The 17,842-nt window shown below is 43.9% G+C and overlaps 1 protein-coding gene across 5 annotated transcripts in view; it reads left to right on the top strand.

Moving 5' to 3' along the window:
* Positions 1-17,842, top strand: part of Nipped-B (Nipped-B cohesin loading factor) — a 115,375-nt gene that overhangs the window by 47,770 nt on the left and 49,763 nt on the right. For all 5 annotated transcript variants that reach the window (XM_069336226.1, XM_069336224.1, XM_069336225.1 and 2 more), the window contains one exon: positions 15,992-16,160. Coding sequence is in view for 2 of the 5 variants with exons in the window: in XM_045759036.2 (XP_045614992.2) it covers positions 15,992-16,160 (169 nt within the window). In the remaining 3 variants the exon portion in view is untranslated. The remainder of the gene's footprint in view (positions 1-15,991; positions 16,161-17,842) is intronic.

The raw sequence follows: 17,842 nt of genomic DNA, 5'->3' as shown, positions 1-17,842 counted from the left end.
ATGGTGCCAAAAGCAGTTGTTTATGTGTGTGTGGTACACGTGGAGGTAGGTGGTGGTGGCGTCAGTGGCGTCTCGGGTTCCTTCACAGCCGTGTTTGGAGGAAGCCACGCCAGAAGGACAAGGATGCTATTTGGTGGAACATGTCTCCTGTTTAGGGGTCATTTCTCTACAGTATAAAATGCTTTTTATCTCTCGCCCCCATTGCAAACATCAATAAGCTGATTGATTACATCGTCATTCGGGTAAGCATGTCTTCAGTCGGTCTCAAGAAGTATAAAAAAATTGATCGCTGGTCACAGGTAAATTAAAGCCCAGATGCTGCACCCTATCACCCCGACCTGTAAAGCCCAGATGCTGCACCCTATCACCCCGACCTGTAAAGCCCAGATGCTGCACCCTATCACCCCGACCTGTAAAGCCCAGATGCTGTACCCTATCACCCCGACCTGTAAAGCCCAGATGCTGTACCCTATCACCCCGACCTGTAATGCCTAGATGCTGTACCCTATCACCCCGACCTGTAATGCCTAGATGCTGTACCCTATCACCCCGACCTGTAAAGCCCAGATGCTGTACCCTATCACCCCGACCTGTAATGCCTAGATGCTGTATGGCATCTCTGTACCCCATCTCCCCGACCTGTAGTGCTGTGACATACCTCACAGCGTCATAAAATATCCGGTGTCGCTCCTTACCACATTCGTCCTGTCCCATCTCCTCTCTTTCCTTGTAGAACATCACTGTGGGTGGGGGGGGGGGGGGGGTTCGTGCTTCGACAACCCTTTTGAGCAGCTCTGGGATGAAATAAGATTTGTGATCCCTCCCTCTCCTCCTCATCCTGCACTCGGGCCGAAACTGTAAACCTAACTCAAAGGTCAAATGAATATTACATTCATATGTTGCCAGTATGTGCGTATTTAAATCGTAAAAGAAGCTGAAATTATAATGTGATGAGTATTACCTGCCTTCCTGTAATGCTCGGCCCCTTTAAATAAATCTCCTTCATTCATCTGTTATTTTATTTTGCTGTTTTAGGGTTTTTATATTTTATAGATAATTGGTTTTAGAATTATTCTTCAAATACTTTGTGAATGTTTAAAATTAAGAAGCTCTAGGTTAAATAACGTTCTGTACATCTATTGTACAACCGAATTTTAAGGACGTTGTGCAGGTAGACATTCTGAGTGTATTGTGATATACAGTATAGTGCATGTGTCTGTTTGAATAATGAGTATAGGTGTACTATTTCGAAGGGTGACTGTGGCTGTTTTTGAAGTGAACGAACAGTTTAAAAAGAGACGAGTGGAAGTTTAAAGTTATACTAAGCCCCACTCTCTCCCCCCCACTGTGGCTGTGATATTAGCGTGTGTATTAGCATGTTGAAACACTTGGACACATGGCGAAATTGATAATTTAATTGTATCGGGGAAGAACAGCAGTTGGTACTTATCACTTACTACGGGGAAGTGAGGTCTAGCTCTTTATGCCCCGTCTACTGGCCTCGTTGTACCTATTGCCTTATAATTGAAGTATTCTGATAATGGTTCGTGTGGTCCCGTCAGCTCGCAATTTGTCTTAGGAGGTTATAAGTATGGGAGGAGGACTATATGCAGTGGTCTGGTCCCAGGCCAGGCTCGGGGAGTAGAAGACCTCTCGATATCCTCTCTAGGTAAGATCCAGGTTATGGAAAGTAATGGTTGAACTGAAATATTTTATGTTGTAAGGCATCGCGCACGTTCTTTTTTATTTTTGCCTGCAAGGTGGTTAACAAAAGTGAGGGTTCCAGCTGTGCTGGTTGTCAATAACTACACCTGGAGTGAAGCCACTAGTTATGAAGGATACACACTTGTCTCTTGTCCATAAATACTTCATAATAAGCAAGTTAAGGAAGATGATGATACTCTCTAGCGTTGAGCTCATCTAAATATTATTGTAGTATTGACAGTCATATTCTCCTCTCAGATCTACTAAGGTAACTAGTGCGGTTTTCTTTGTTAAAACCAATTAATACATCTTTGTAGAATTTAATTCTGTAGTACTGTAGTTTGTTTTAATGTTTAATGTTTTTATCAAAATTGTTGCTGTATTTTGTATTTAGTGGAGTGGTATGTTTTTTGCTGAACTAGTGTACCTGTGTAAGGTACAAAAAGTGCTTGAACTAGGTACTAGGTACCTGTGTAAGGTACAAAAAGTGTCGACGAAATATTGGTAATGTCAAACAAAACAGTAGTAACAATAATCATTAGTGCGAATGTGCACTTGATGGTGAAGCGGGGACACTGGTTCTCATTATTACTGGAGGTAATTCATGCCAGTACACTCGGGCTACTCATGCCCGTGCCATCTCATGGGTGGCTTAATCTTCTTCAATCAATCAATCATTATGTGAGTATGGACTGATGACCGCTCGGTCGTTCCCTCTTCAATGGCATCTAATAAGTCAGGATTGAAGTCACCCATGGCGTAACAGATTGTAAATTCCTTCTTGGCATTTTGTAGTAAGTCCTCCAGTATCATAAAAGCCTATTGGTCAGTGGGTGTGAGGTTCACCATACCAATTAATACTACCTCCACTACGGGCTCACCATAGCCCGTGCTGCTTGGAACTTTTTGTTCCAAGTAGCGAATCTTAAACAACAACAACCAATGAATAGTTTACTTGCCTAATGATAGCTTTAATTAATTAAAGATATACATTCAGTAGGGCCAGACACGCGACATGAATCGTTTATTACCTATACATTATAGCCCTAGCCACTTTCCACATATATGAAGTCTCCACCTTTGGAGTTTCTGCAGTTATTGGTATACTTTGAGGGGGTAATGAGGCAGAAATAGATCTCTGCTCTGGGAGTGGTGGCGGGGGGGGGGCTGCTGCTGCTATTGGAGGCACTTGTCTGGTGAGGTTCACTACTCTTTGTTATTGTAGTCCCCTGTCCTTGATGACTGTGTTTATTGACAAAGTATGCAATCGTATTAGCAGGCTCTCAGTAACTACATGCAGTGGTACTGAGATATATAGCTCTTTCCTTTTAGTTTCCTGCCATTCCGCTTCACAGTCTGCAAATTCCTTCTAGATTACGATGATGGGCCGGCACATGTTGTGTTTGTTTCCCAACACGCTGGCTCTCTTCCATGATTGGGTTCAGTAACAAATTTTTTCCTTGAAGAGCTGCACCTTCTTCAAGGTTTGCTCCAGATTTTCACCTGGAGTCTTTACCACGTAGCCTGGTGGATAGCGCGCAGGACTCGTAATTCTGTGGCGCGGGTTCGATTCCCGCACGAGGCAGAAACAAATGGGCAAAGTTTCTTTCACCCTGAATGCCCCTGTTACCTAGCAGTAAATAGGTACCTGGGTGTTAGTCAGCTGTCACGGGCTGCTTCCTGGGGGTGGAGGCCTGGTCGAGGACCGGGCCGCGGGGACACTAAAAGCCCCGAAATCAACTCAAGATAACCTCAAGATAACCCGTCTTGGCCAGTTGCACTTATTGACCATCAACACTGCATGCCAGTATTTTCTTACATCTCTGGCTCACCTGTGTTTCCAACTGTGACCCCTCGTTCCGTTGTCTCTCGTGGAAGTGGTTATCTTGAGATGATTTCGGGGCTTTAGTGTCTCCGCGGCCCGGTCCTCGACCAGGCCTCCACCCCCAGGAAGCAGACCGTGACAGCTGACTAACACCCCAGGTACCTATTTTACTGCTAGGTAATAAAGGCATAGGGTGAAAGACGAACCCGGGACCACAGGATCACAAGTCCAGCGTGCTGTCCGCTCGGCCGACCGGCTCCCTAATCCAGGATCACAAGCCCAGCGTGCTGTCCGCTCGGCCGACCGGCTCCCTAACCCAGGATCACAAGTCCAGCGTGCTGTCCACTCAGCCGACCGGCTCCCTAATCCCGGTGCCTGTGTTATTTTGTGATCATCCCGCCTTTGGTTGTTGTCTCTCCTGGCGTTAGAAGTTAGTGATGTGGTGTTTGTGTTAGTGATGTTTAATGTGCAACAATATTCCACCCTAGAGAGCACTAGTGTCTTGAAGAGTATTATCATTGGTATGGCATCTCTTGCTTGAATGGTTCTTCTTATCCAACCTGGAATTTTTCTGGCAGTTGTGACAGCTACTTTATTGTTCTTTAAAAGTAAAGTTTTCCGACATGATTATCCCACAATCTTTTCTTTCAGTAGTGTGGTTTGACTGCATTTTATGTGGGGTTTCCGTTTTGACATCTTGTTTTTCTTAGCGCAGTAGCCGGAACTTCTCAATAAACATGTTTTCTTTGGCCCATTGAACAACTCTCGAAATCAACTACGTGTAAATTACAGGAAAGGTTATATATTGGCAGAAAAAAAAGGGTAGTCAGTGAAGACTGTTGGTTGAACAAAAGGTTTGAGGTGTTCTTCAGCTACTGTTAAGTAGTTAAATAACGTAACATTTTCTTGGATATAACCTCAAGATGACTAAGAGATGAAGTATTGACTGGTGGCGGTGTTGCCAGTGGAGGCGGGGCAGCCGCTGAGACACCTGACTCACCCACCACCGTCCCTCCTCATCAGTACCTCACTACTCAAAATAATTATAACGGTTACGTCCTTTTCAAGTTACTACATTTCCTTCTGCGTGAATAATGTTAATTTTAATTTATATCTGTTTATAAATATAATAAAAGGTATTCTGTCAAGTCAAGCTTGAAATGTACGCGAGTACCTATCACGACGCGAGACCAGCTGAAACTGAGTAGTCCCACGCGATGGTCTCTCCTTTATGCGCGCTCTCTAGTCGGTACCCGGCAACTCTTCCCGGGTGTGGAGATGCCGCATGTCACTTGCTGGCTTATCTTCCTGCCAAGGCGAGGGAGGGGTAGATGGGTCTGGCCCCGTGGGAGGGGGAGGACACACAGGGATGTAGGTCAACATGTGAGGCTGGCTGATCAGCTGATCTTTCCCTCCCTTCACCGGCCTGCCGCCATGGGATGGGTGGTGGCCGTGGGAGGGGGATAATGCGAGACGCTCGCCACCTTACTCAAGTCTCCACCACTTGCGGGCTATTCATGCCCGTGCCACCTTTTGGGTGGCTTAATCTTCATCAATCAATCACCCAAGTCATTGTTTTGGTGTTGTTGAAGTCGTCATTAGGGTTGTATATATTTCCATCATATGTATTATAAATCACATCATCATATGTGATTTATGTGATCACCATAAAACACACATCATAAATCACAAATCATCATATGTATTATAAATCACAATTATTCAAGGGTTATGTAGTAGACCAGAACTATTTGTGAATAATAAAGACCAGAACTGAATTATACAGAAGCTGAATGGAAGCCACAACCCAATAATTCTTGTCACCTATTTGTAATAAAGGCAGAAGCTAAATGTGTTAGTGTAAATTCTACAATATTTTTGGATAAGCTTTTGGATAAGGCTTAGTAAGTTGTTTAGTGTGGTACTGTCACATAATGGGGCTGGAGTACTGTATTTGGTTCCTATTTAATTCATTTTGTACAAAGCAGTGTGCTTATAATGGGGTTTGAGAGAGATTGCTTGTCAATCTTGAAGTAATAATAAGCCTCGGCCTCCATGGCGTTAGGTAAAACAACTTCACATTAAACGTTTATCACATTTTGGGATCAGGCTGTAATTAATATAAATTAAAACTAGTAAAAAGTATAGATGACTAGATTGGTCTTGAGAGTCGCGGTCTCTCACAACATTGGAAAAATACACAGGAAAGAGAGGAGATATGATGCTAACGTGCCAGATATTGGCAGAGTGGATACAGTGAGAAGCGTAGGAGTGGAAGACAAAGATGGAAGCCAGAGAGATAGACGAGCTGAGAGATGGTAGAGGGACTTGAAGCTTGTTGTTTTAGATTTAGCTACTCAGAATAAAAAGTTCCAAGTAGCACGGGCTATGGTGAGCCCGTAGTGAACTTACCTGACACAGGAGCGAGGCTATGTATGTGTCTACTTGAAGGTATACATAGCTGCTAACATAGGAATGGTGAACACCACACCAGAACACCTCACACCACATCCACAACTGATCAAATCATAAACAAGGGACCAGATAAACCACATCCACGACCATTCTCAAGTCGAGTGTGATGAGGAAGTAGATGCAGGCAATAAATATTTATTGCCTGCATCTACTTCATCATCACAATCGACTTGAGAATGGTCCAGGACGGACCGAAACGTCGTCGTCCCTTCACCTTCTAGTGTGTGTGTTCTGGTCAACATACTTTAGCCACGTTATTGTGACTCATCGCCTGCTAAACAACACCCCCCCCCCCCACGCTATTCACTCGTAACTAAAATTAGGAACAACAACTTCAACTAATATTACTTATAATTCTAATACTACTACTAATACTGGTGCTGCTGCTGGTTCTACCCGTCTCTTTTATGTTCTATTCCGTTTCTGTCTACCTGAAAAATTAATTTTAATATTTGAGTGGTTGTCTTCCTGTTTATAGGTTTCTGTACCTCGCACGAGGAAACCTGGGCGTTTAGATCATAGCATTACCCGTCGGTAATTGTCAACTTACATAGTTTAGGGTGGAAACATTTGCAATTTGTTCCAGATGGCATGCTCCCTTATTTGGCATGGTCAATTGATTGAAATGTGGTAATTTATCTTTTACCCTCTTTATTCCATGACTGTCTTATTTACTACCTTGAGATGATTCCGGGGATCACACGTGTGTCTGTGTGTGTCTGTCTGTCTCTCAACAGTGTAGACTATATTGGTGGTTATCGTGAGTAGCACATGTGTATGTTGTGACTAACAAGTGACTAACATTGGCTCGATAACTTGCGAGGTTTTCTAAATTTATTCCTCCACAAGAACCTTTTTACAACATACTTTTGTGCCGGCATTTGAAATAAATTTTGTTCGCATCCATCTACGTTTTCTTGCATAATTTGTGTTTATATACGTTTTCCCTCTTAATGTTGTGGGTCTGCCAGAAGCCCGCTATCTTCCGTCGTGGCCGAGCTGATGGCGTGGAGCCAAAGGTATGTTGTCGGGCCGGGTGTCGGGGCGTGACTGGGCCCTGAGAGCAGCCTTCAGGTGGCCTTTGTAGTAGTAGTAGTAGTAGTAGGCATCCATCAGTCTCAGGAGACCATGGAGTTGCGCTCTGGTTGTCGGTCTGGAGTGGCCTCACCAGGGCACAAAGCCAGGGTAGGTTCATTCGGGGTAGAAGCTGTTACCCAGGCAGCAGGTCCCCCCCTCTCCACGGCGCTGAAAGTCTGCATTGGAAAGGCATACGCCAATACGATTGGTTCCAGAGCCGTCGCAGGAACTGAGAGTTCCGGGGTTGACCTCGAAGGTGGTGAAGAAGGGCAACAGGGACCTCCTAGTGTTCCACAATCGTTGGACTGCGGACAGTAGGCCGTGGGGCGTTTGTGACTGGTGTCAAGGAACTGAAAGCGATCCCTCCACTGGAAAGACTTGAATTGGCAGCCATAGCCGGCGACGATGATGGAGGGCACACGCGTAGACCACAGACTCGGCCATGATGTTGTCAAGAGGGAGTGTTGCCTCAGGCCGACTGGAGAACAATAGATGCACGTGAGGACGGAGGAGTGTCCTTGGGACAGCGACGAAGGCCCTATAGTGTCAACGTGCACCACATTGGAACAGTGGGAGGGGTAGCGGGAGCTGCTGTTGTTGTTGTTATAGTTTCAGCTACTCGGAATAAGTTCCAAGTAGCAGGGGCTATGATGAGCCCGTAACTTATCTGGCACAGGAGCGGGGCAGGTAGCACGGGCTATGGTGAGCCCGTAGTGGACTTACCTGGCACGGGAGCGGGGAGCTGGTGTAGGGTAGTCTTGTATAAGGGTGGGTCTTGTCCCGCTCATATCACTCTTGCTCCCTAACCATACTACAGGCTCCGTTACGTGGTGTTATGTGGGTTGCATGTACCTGGCCATCCGCTTTGCGTATTCGAAAGATAAATTGTTTACCGCCTCGACAAGGTACCTGATCAACCTGATTCATAAATCCAGTCTGCGTGAAGCGGCGTCAACTACGAGCCTTTTGTCAGAGACTGGACAGTGAATACATTGATCTGGGAACCAACTTAGGGAGCCGGTCGGCCGAGCGGACAGCACGCTGGACTTGTGATCCTGTGGTCCCGGGTTCGATCCCGGGCGCCGGCGAGAAACAATGGGCAGAGTTTCTTTCACCCTATGCCCCTGTTACCTAGCAGTAAATAGGTACCTGGGTGCTAGTCAGCTGTCACGGGGTGCTTCCTGGGGGTGGAGGCCTGGTCGAGGACCGGGCCGCGGGGACACTAAAAAGCCCCGAAATCATCTCAAGATAAGAATGAAGATAACAAGATAACCTCAGGGTAACATGAGTTTCGCATCATCTTTCAAGGCAGATGAGAAATCTGACCATGGATGTTTACAAAACATCTGGCAGTGCTCGCATGGAATCAGTAAAGAAAGTAAAATATACTGCCACATAACATTCGAAGTGCTGCGGAACGGATAATAAAGATGCCTGAAGTTATTCCTTAAGAAGCCAGGAAGGAGACCTTATAGACTGTTCAAACCAACCACAATGGCAAGTAGGGCGCGCGATACGTACATGAAGGCAATTTCACAAACAATAAGATAAGCTCAAGGCTTTTTAAAGCCCTCATAATTATAAGGGACATGTCTAACAGACCACTAACTGTGTTCATGAGCGAACTGCAGTTACAGCCCCGCTCCTGTGCTAGGTAAGTTCACTATATTGACCAATCTGCACACTAGAAAATGAAGGGACGACGACATTTCTTTCTCAATCGACTGGAGAATGGTCCAGGTCCGTAACTCATCGCCTGCAAGTCCACTACGGGCTCACCATAGCCCGTGCTACTTGGAACTTTTGTTCCCAGTAGCTGAATCTAAAACAACAACGGACGAACTGGATAGGCTAAACATGGCCAAAGTCTACTTAATCAACTACGTCTGTCTGGATGCAGCGCTGCCAAAGTGGTTGACCCGTAACTTACCTGGCACAGGAGCGGGGCAAGTAGCACGGGCTATGGTGAGCCCGTAGTGGATTTACCTGGCACAGGAGCGGTGCTTCGGAGAGTGGTGGTGGTGGTGGTGTGCGTATAATGGCACGGTACATTCCCAGGCCGTGTGTGTACCCGCTCGCAAGAATGGGAAAAAAATAAGAGGTAATCTGGGGAGAGTTTTCCGTCTGGCGGTCTCTGGCATCTCGCTGCTCTTCTCACTGTTGCCACATTCCTTGTAAACAAAAAAAGCCATCGGGATTCGATTCATCGTAGTTAATTTTACAGATATTTATTGAAGAATGTTCCCCAAGCTTAAGCATTACTTGTTACTTTACGCAATAAAGATTGTGAGCACGGTTTTAAATCACCAAACTAAGAGTGAATATCGGTTCTTTGAAATGAATGAATGAAAGTTGTGGGTGTGATACAATTGAATTGAAATTGAAATAAGTTTATTGAGGTAAAATACACACAAAGGGATGAGGTAGCTCAAGCTATTTTCACACCGTTCAGTACAACGTGTTAATACATACATAGACACACATCACAAACAATAAACATATTACCAAACATTCTGAGAGATAAACATAGACATTTCCCCCTTTACACAAGTAGTATGGTATCACAATGGTTGTACTCTTCAAATCACTTGTGTTGTCCCGTCTTGAGTACTGCTCAGTACTCACTTCCCCCTTCAGAGCAGGAGAGATTGCTGAAATTGAGGGAATACAGAGAACATATTCGGCATACATAGACGAGATAAAGCACCAAAATTATTGGGATCGTCTCAAAGCTCTCCAAATGTACTCACTAGAAAGGAGACGAGAGAAATGCCAAATAATATACACGTGGAAAATACTGGAGGGACAGGTCCCAAATCTGCACAGTAAAATAACAACGTACTGGAGTCAACAATATTTGAAGAAAGTGCAGAATAGAACCAGTGAAGAGCAAAGGTGCCATAGGCACAATCAGAGAACACTGTATAAACATCAGAGGTCCGCGGTTGTTCAACGTCCTACCAGCGAGCATCAGAAATATTGCTGGAACAACCGTGCACATCTTCAAGAGAAAACCAGATTGTTTTCTTCAAGGTTTGCCGAACCAACCGGGCTGTGGTGGGTATGTGGGCCTGCGGGCCGCTCCAAGCAACAGCCTGGTGGACCAAACTCTCACAAGTCAAGTCTGGCCTCGGGCCGGGCTTGGGGAGTAGAAGAACTCCCAGAACCCCATCAACCAGGTATCAACCAGGTAACTGTGAATGGAGAGTAGGCCAGTTTTGATTGTCTCAATGCCACGTTGTGAGAGTTGATTTCTCATCCCGATCTGTTGGAATATCTATTGTAGTGGAGACAGGTTGCTACGGTTACCTTGTGATGATTCCGGGGCTTAGCGTCCCTGCGGCTCGGTCCTCGACCAGGCCTCCTCATTGCTGGACTGGTCAACCAGGCTGTTGGACGCGGCTGCTCGCAGCCTGACGTATGAATCACCTGGTTGATCAGGTATCCTTTGGAGGTTCTTATCAAGTTCTGTCTTGAACACTGTGAGGGGTCGGCCAGTTATGTCCCTTATGTGTAGTGGAAGCGTGTTGAACAGTCTCGGGCCTCTGATGTTGATAGTTCTCTCTTGAACACTGTGAGGGGTCTGCCAGTTATGTCCCTTATGTGTAGTGGAAGCGTGTTGAACAGTCTCGGGCCTCTGATGTTGATAGTTCTCTCTTGAACACTGTGAGGGGTCTGCCAGTTATGTCCCTTATGTGTAGTGGAAGCGTGTTGAACAGTCTCGGGCCTCTGATGTTGATGGTTCTCTCTCAGAGTACCTGTTGCACCTCAGCTCTTCAACGGGGGTATTCTGCACATCCTGCCATGCCTTCTGGTCTCATGTGGTGTTATTTCTGTGTGCAAGTTTGGGACCAGTCCCTCTACTATTTGCCATTATTAGTTGTTTCCTCTGGTACTCTGAAAAGCCAATAAAAACGAATATAAACAATTGAGCTAAAGCTGTAGTTTTATACAAAATCCAGGAGAGGCAAGGAGAGCAAAAAGCCATTAGTGAAATGAAGGGAAATCCAAAATTCTTTTTCTTCTATATAAAATCTAGAACAAAAACTACATCTAGTATTTGGTCCCTACGTTAGGACAAGGGAACTTTCACAGATGACTCATAATAATTTATACTTGGAAAATATTAGCACACAGAAATAACATCACAAAAGACCAAGAGGCATGACAGGATGTGCAAAATACCCCCATTGAAAAGCAAGACGTGCAAGATTAACCAAATGATACCTGATACCGGAGCGAAGGATACAGATGGAAATGCAGACTAAAACCAGTGAGGAGTTGAGGTGCCGTAGGCACAATCAGAACATTTTTTGAACATCAGAGGTCCACGGCGGTTCAATGCCTTCACAAAAGTAGTAGAAATATTGACCGAATAAAAGTGGAAGTCTTCAAGAAGTGTGAAGATAAGTTTCTTGCAAGAAGTGCTGGACCAACCTCGTTGTAGTGGATATGTTGCTCCATGCTGCGGGCCGCTCCAAGCAACAGCCTGTTGGACCAATTTATCACACGTCGAGCCTAGCAGCAGGCCGGGCTCGGGGGAGTAGAAAAACGCTCGAAACTATCTCCAGGTAGGTATACATCAGGTTGCGTACAGCTGTGTCCAACAGTCTGGTTGACCAGGCTATGAACCAGGAGGCCTTGTCAGAGACCGGCCACAGAGACGTTGATTTCCAGAACCAACAATAGGTAGTTTCTCTCCCAGCACTGTTCCTTCCCTTTCCCAGCACTGTCCCTTCCCTCTCCCAGCACTGTCCCTTCCCTCTCCCAGCACTGTCCCTTCCCTCTCCCAGCACTGTCCCTTCCCTCTCCCAGCACTGTCCCTTCCCTCTCCCAGCACTGTTCCTTCCCTCTCCCAGCACTGTTCCTTCCCTCTCCCAGCACTGTTCCTTCCCTCTCCCAGCACTGTTCCTTCCCTCTCCCAGCACTGTCCCTTCCCTCTCCCAGCACTGCCCCTTCCCTCTCCCAGCACTGTCCCTTCCCTCTCCCAGCACTGTCCCTTCCCTCTCCCAGCACTGTCCCTTCCCTCTCCCAGCACTGTTCCCACCCTCTCCCAACACTGTCCCTTCCCTCTCCCAGCACTGTCCCTTCCCTCTCCCAGCACTGTCCCTTCCCTCTCCCAGCACTGTCCCTTCCCTCTCCCAGCACTGTCCCCTCCCTCCCTCTCCCAGCACTCCTCTCCACTTTCTTCTCTCCTTTGCTCTCCTCTCCACTTTCTTCTCTCCTTTGCTCTCCTCTCCACTTTCTTCTCTCCTTTGCTCTCCTCTCCACTTTCTTCTCTCTTTTGCTCTCCTCTCCACTTTCTTCTCTCCTTTGCTCTCCTCTCCACTTTCTTCTCTCCTTTGCTCTCCTCCCTCCCTCACTCTCCTCCCTCCCTCACTCTCCTCCCTCCCTCACTCTCCTCCCTCCCTCACTCTCCTCCCTCCCTCCCTCACTCTCCTCTCTCCCTCACTCCTCCCTCCCTCACTCTCCTCCCTCACTCTCCTACCCTGTTCTATGGCTTTTATTTTTTAACTTGATAATTTTTGACGGGCGTGATTGAAATTTTATGGTGTTTTTATTGATGCTTCTTCAGTTAAACCGTTATTTACATGTAATAATGATAGAATCCATTTGCAAGCCAGAAATACGCAGTCTCATGCAAAAAGTGGCTTGTGTTGAGCTTCAGCTGGTCACAGATTGATGCGAAGGATCGCACGCATTCAGTGTGGGTCGGTGACTGAGCGACCTCATGCAAGACAACGTTTCTCCAAACGTTTCTGTTATCCCTCCGCCAAGGTCACCTTATTTACTCGCCGTGGTGTGCTTTGAATTGTTATTACAAGATATAGTTCCGACGTTATTTTTATGTAAATGTATTGTATAAAACAATACGGAAGCTTAAATGTTTTCTGGAACGGGGCCGATTCACAGAGTATCGTTTGTAGTAAAGTTTCTTGGAAAGGCCCTCCATTCAAGTGGTGGCATCTAGCGGCAACTCCCTGAACTCGCGTCTCCCTCTGCTCTCAACAGATGGCGCGGCGGGTGGAGTAGAGTTTTGGCGGGAAAGTTTTGCTGCACTTGGCGCGTATTTTGACGAGTTTTTTCTTTTGCTTTTCATGCTTATTATTCCTGTCCTTAAATACACACACTTAATTAAAAATAATTAAGCTTAATGATGAGATTTTGTTTAATTTTCGCAATAGAAATATTGAGCTGTAAATGAGGTAGGTACATTTATTGATCTACATTGCATTAACTTTCATCCGGTTTTATAGCTTATTAGTGATGACCAGACCACACACTAGAAAGAAAGTGAAGAGACGACGACGTTTCGGTCCGTCCTGGGCCATTATCAAGTCGATTGTCAACAGCTTATTAGTGATTTTGTCATTTGAGCTACATTCAGAACTCTAGCGATTACAGCTTGCATAAGATATGTAATTGTAATGATTTAGAAACATTATATGACTACTAGAAAATTTAATGGAATTTTAATTGTATGTTAATGAACTAAATATTTCATTTGCTTTCACTTTCCCATTTCCCCCCTCCCTGCTCTCTCTCTATTTCTCTCCCTTTCCCCTCCCTCCCTCCTTCCCTTCTAGTTTAAGTGTAGAGGTGCCATAGACACAGATAACATTGTAGGAACATAAGAGGTCCACGGCTGTTCAGTATTCTCTCAGCTAGCCTAAGGAATATTGCTGGAACAAAAGTGCAATTCTTCGAGAAAAAAGCTGGACAGTTTTCTGTAAATAGTTGTTGACCAACTGGGCCTCCATGCTGCCCCAAGCAACAGCCTGTGTAACCAAGCTCTCTCCATGGGCCGGGCTTGGGGAGTAAATGAACTCTTAGAACCCCATACAGGCGAAATTGCAGGCGCCTGACAGCTGGGTGGACAGCGCTTCGGTTTCGTAGTCCTGAGGTTCCGGGTTCGATCCCCAGTGGAGGCGGAGATAAATGGGCAAAATGTTTCTTTCATCCTGATGCCCCTGTTACCTAGCAGTAAATAGGTACCTGGGAGTTAGACAGCTGCTACGGGCTGCTTCTTGGGGTGTGTGTAACAAAAAGGAGGCCTGGTCGAGGACCGGGCCGCGGGGACGCTAAGCCCCGAAATCATCTCCAGATAACCTCAAGAAATGAATGTCGGTTATCAGCGGAAACTAGTGTGCCTCGCGGCCAATAAACACACAGAAGGGCAGATGATCCCCAAGAGTCCCTCGGGCACCAGCCCCACCCCACACAGACAATAATGGGTAGCAAAACCAAAACGTGGCCCCCCGACCATAACGCAAAGGTCATCCAGTACCCTCTGGCAGAGCAGATGCCAGCTGCCCACCACGGCTGAGGGCACACTAGGAGCCCACGAACCCGCCAACTCCCGGTACCTCTGCCAAGCCGGCGCCGGACACCGACACCCCGCCTAGAGAACCAGCTAGAAAACGTTTAAAATCTATCAACTATCACAGTAGGTATTATCTAAACAGGAGAATTGGGTTGGAATAATCTTAATAATAATGTTCACTAGTGTTCAGTAATGTTATTCAACACTAATAATTGTGCATCATGAGACTTGGGCTATATTGTAAAGTTAGTGGATGATAAACTGCTCCTTGATGACCAGGCGTAGTACTGTTTGTCATCAAGTCATCAGTCAAGCATTGATGACTTGGTAGTGTTTGTTGTGGCGAATGTCAGGCTTCGACTCATGCCAATCTGCTTCAATGTTTACTTACATTATTCATTAATAATTAATTATATTGTCTACATTTGTATTTAGATATATAGACAACTTTTATAAACTATACTAAGCTGCTAATATACGTTACTAAATGCATTAAAAACTTGTAAATCTAAGATATACGCAATCGGCAACTCGTCGCACGGGTCGGCGGGACCTTGACATTGAACAAGCGATCAGCTGATCGGTCACAGAAAACGGGAATAATAAAAACAAACGTTTTTGGCGCGCTTTTCTCGTGCACCACGTGGATATTGTGAGGTTAATAACTGTAGTACAGTATTACATTATCATTGTTTATAATGATATTTATTAACAATTAACTAATATAATTATACTATATCAAGGGGTAGGTTATAGGAATATATGTTTATAATATAAACATTATTCCTAATGTTTAAGAACACTACATACAGTACAGTACTTTTATGTATCCTGTTTTTTTTATTATAAACTAACTTTAGTATAAACTAAAATTAGTTTTATTATAAACTATAACTTTCAGTAATAATCTATTTTGAAATTATGCACCATTATGTAATATGTACCTCTAGAATTTTTGCCTAAAATTATCATTTAAAAATATATTTTTGGAAAATTTATTAACCTTCTGTAATTAACAATGACCAACGTTATTATACTAACCTTTAATTATTGCAATTATAGCAGCATCGTTATCAGTACAGTATGTATGTTGGGGCCTAAGTATATTAACAATAGATCAATTGATGGATTGTAAAGAGGAGGGGTGATTGCAAAAGACAATAAAATAACTGTTAGGTTAATGTATACATGTGTACTGGAGAAAATGCATAACTTAATTGATAAAATATGTTTTGTTCCTATTTAACATTATTTCAGTATGTTTTTATATACATTCAAACCTTTTTTTAACCATAACAAGTTTAGTGGAATAGGACTACAGTACAGTAACTAATTTTTAAATGTTTATATATCTTTGTTGGGTATAGGAAGTTTTTCCTTAGAAACCAATACCTTTAAGGGAGATTTTATTTGTCTTTCAGAGATGAGTACTTGTAGGCAATCCAAGTAGCTTAGATATTTTAACTTTCTGATGGTAGCATAAAAAAGTTATTTGTTGTGAACATGTTCAACAATTCTCATGGATTAAGATATTAAGCATTTTTACTTGCAAAGAAAGGGGACTCATAAATGACTATTTGTTTCAGTACTTCCTGAGTTGCCACTTCCTTCATCATCCGTGGGCTTCGGGGATTCTCGGTCACTTTTATTTCATCCCCGTGTTGCTGAAGAGGCCCAGAGGCTCCTTTCCTGCCAGGACCCAGCTCTTTTGGAACAGCTTGCTAATTCACTTGCATTAACAGATGCTGATCATATGTAAGTTGTAAGTTGCTAGTCATAAGATTTTATGGCAAACCTTTAAATGTAAATAATATACAGTACTCAATAATATGTTTGTAATACAGTATTGGTAAAAGATAAGCAAAATATCAAACTCTGACAAATAACAAAATAAATTAATATAAAAATTGGGCAAAAGATCTCATGTTGGAGCTAGATGATGTAGTGTATGTTAATGTATTACTTCAACATTTTATGCAGTCTTCTTGTTATTTATGATCTTAAGTATTCCTCTGGTAGAACTTTATAGCTGAATGTAGGTTTATTTTTATTTTTGTAGTAGTATTTTTGTTGTTTATCATTTTTCTTTTTCCATGGTCTATTTTTTATATAAAGTATCAGTCTCTTGTAAGGAGTTTTCATCATTCAGTTGTTCACACATTTAATGTATACTTTTTCTTAAAACAATTACTCAGCATTGTAAATGTTGCAAATGCTAAGAATGTTGGGCAAAAATCAGACATCCTTCTGAATCCATTGTGATATAGAATGGTGTGGTGGTCAAAGGTAGAACCACCACAAGATATAGGTAAAATTTTATAAATGCCTCCTAAATATACCTGATCAACCGGGCTGTGATTCATGTCAGGCTGCGAGCAGCTGTGTCTTAACAGCCTGGTTGACCAGACCATTACTCAGGAGGACTGGTCAAACTGAGCAGCAAGGTAAACACAAGGTAAGATACTCGATTAAAGACCTCGGTGCTTCCCCAACCTGTTGTAGTGATAGCCAGAAACAGAATTGATAAGTGTCAGTCAAATGGGGTAGGTGTAAGAAACTCTTGTGTGAATAGCGGGCGCATTCAGAGACTCGACCATTAGGACATTGATCCTCAGAACCACCACAAGGTATAGATAGAAGTCTGTGAATTAAGTATGTCATTGATTTTGACTTGTGTGTAAATCTGTGAAACTTAACTTGTTTTTAATTCTAATTCATTTTTGTTGGGGACAGGAAGCCTGTGTAATACTAGTATATATTTTAGGTTTGTTTCACTTGTCCCACCAAAGGTCAAACTACTGACCCTTTGCAGGATTTAACCCCACAACAGTTGCCTAAAAAAAAGTGAGGATGTTGAGTGCAGGTGGTAGCAGACTCTGGTCACAGCTGATGGTTTAGTCATTTGGTGAGACAGTGGGGACCGACGCTGGTCAAAGGTGGTGTTGCTATTGACAGCTTTCTGGTGAGATTGATCTAGATCTGTGTTTATGCAGCCTTAAATAATCATCTGACATGTGGTGCAGATGTAGCAGTACTTCCTCAAGACATTGAAGCTGCTACAGCAGTCTGATATAGTTACTACAATGTAAATTAACTTGTATTTGCTGATAACTTAAATTTTACAGAATTACCTTTTGAAGATATTAATGGTACCTTACTGCTGATTCATAGCTGTATTCATCTACAGTATACAAATTAATGATGGTGAACCTGCAGTTTACAAAATCTCCGTCTAGGTTGATTGTTTAGCACGATACAAATCCACAATAAAAAAATATTGACCAATGTGCCTAGTGCAGGATTTCCTTAAGGTTAAATTGTTCATTAAAGGTTACACGACTCCTTGCCTAAGGCTGATCCATCGCCCAGTTAATTGCCTTGTACAGTATTTTAGTAGTTCCGTGTAGAGTAGTCCAACATAAAGCGGTAAATGGATG

The sequence above is a fragment of the Procambarus clarkii genome, chromosome 35, assembly GCF_040958095.1.
Source record: "Procambarus clarkii isolate CNS0578487 chromosome 35, FALCON_Pclarkii_2.0, whole genome shotgun sequence".
NCBI lineage: Eukaryota > Metazoa > Arthropoda > Malacostraca > Decapoda > Cambaridae > Procambarus > Procambarus clarkii.
The sequence above is the reverse complement of the archived record's forward strand: the minus strand, read 5'-3'. Positions and strand labels throughout refer to the sequence as shown.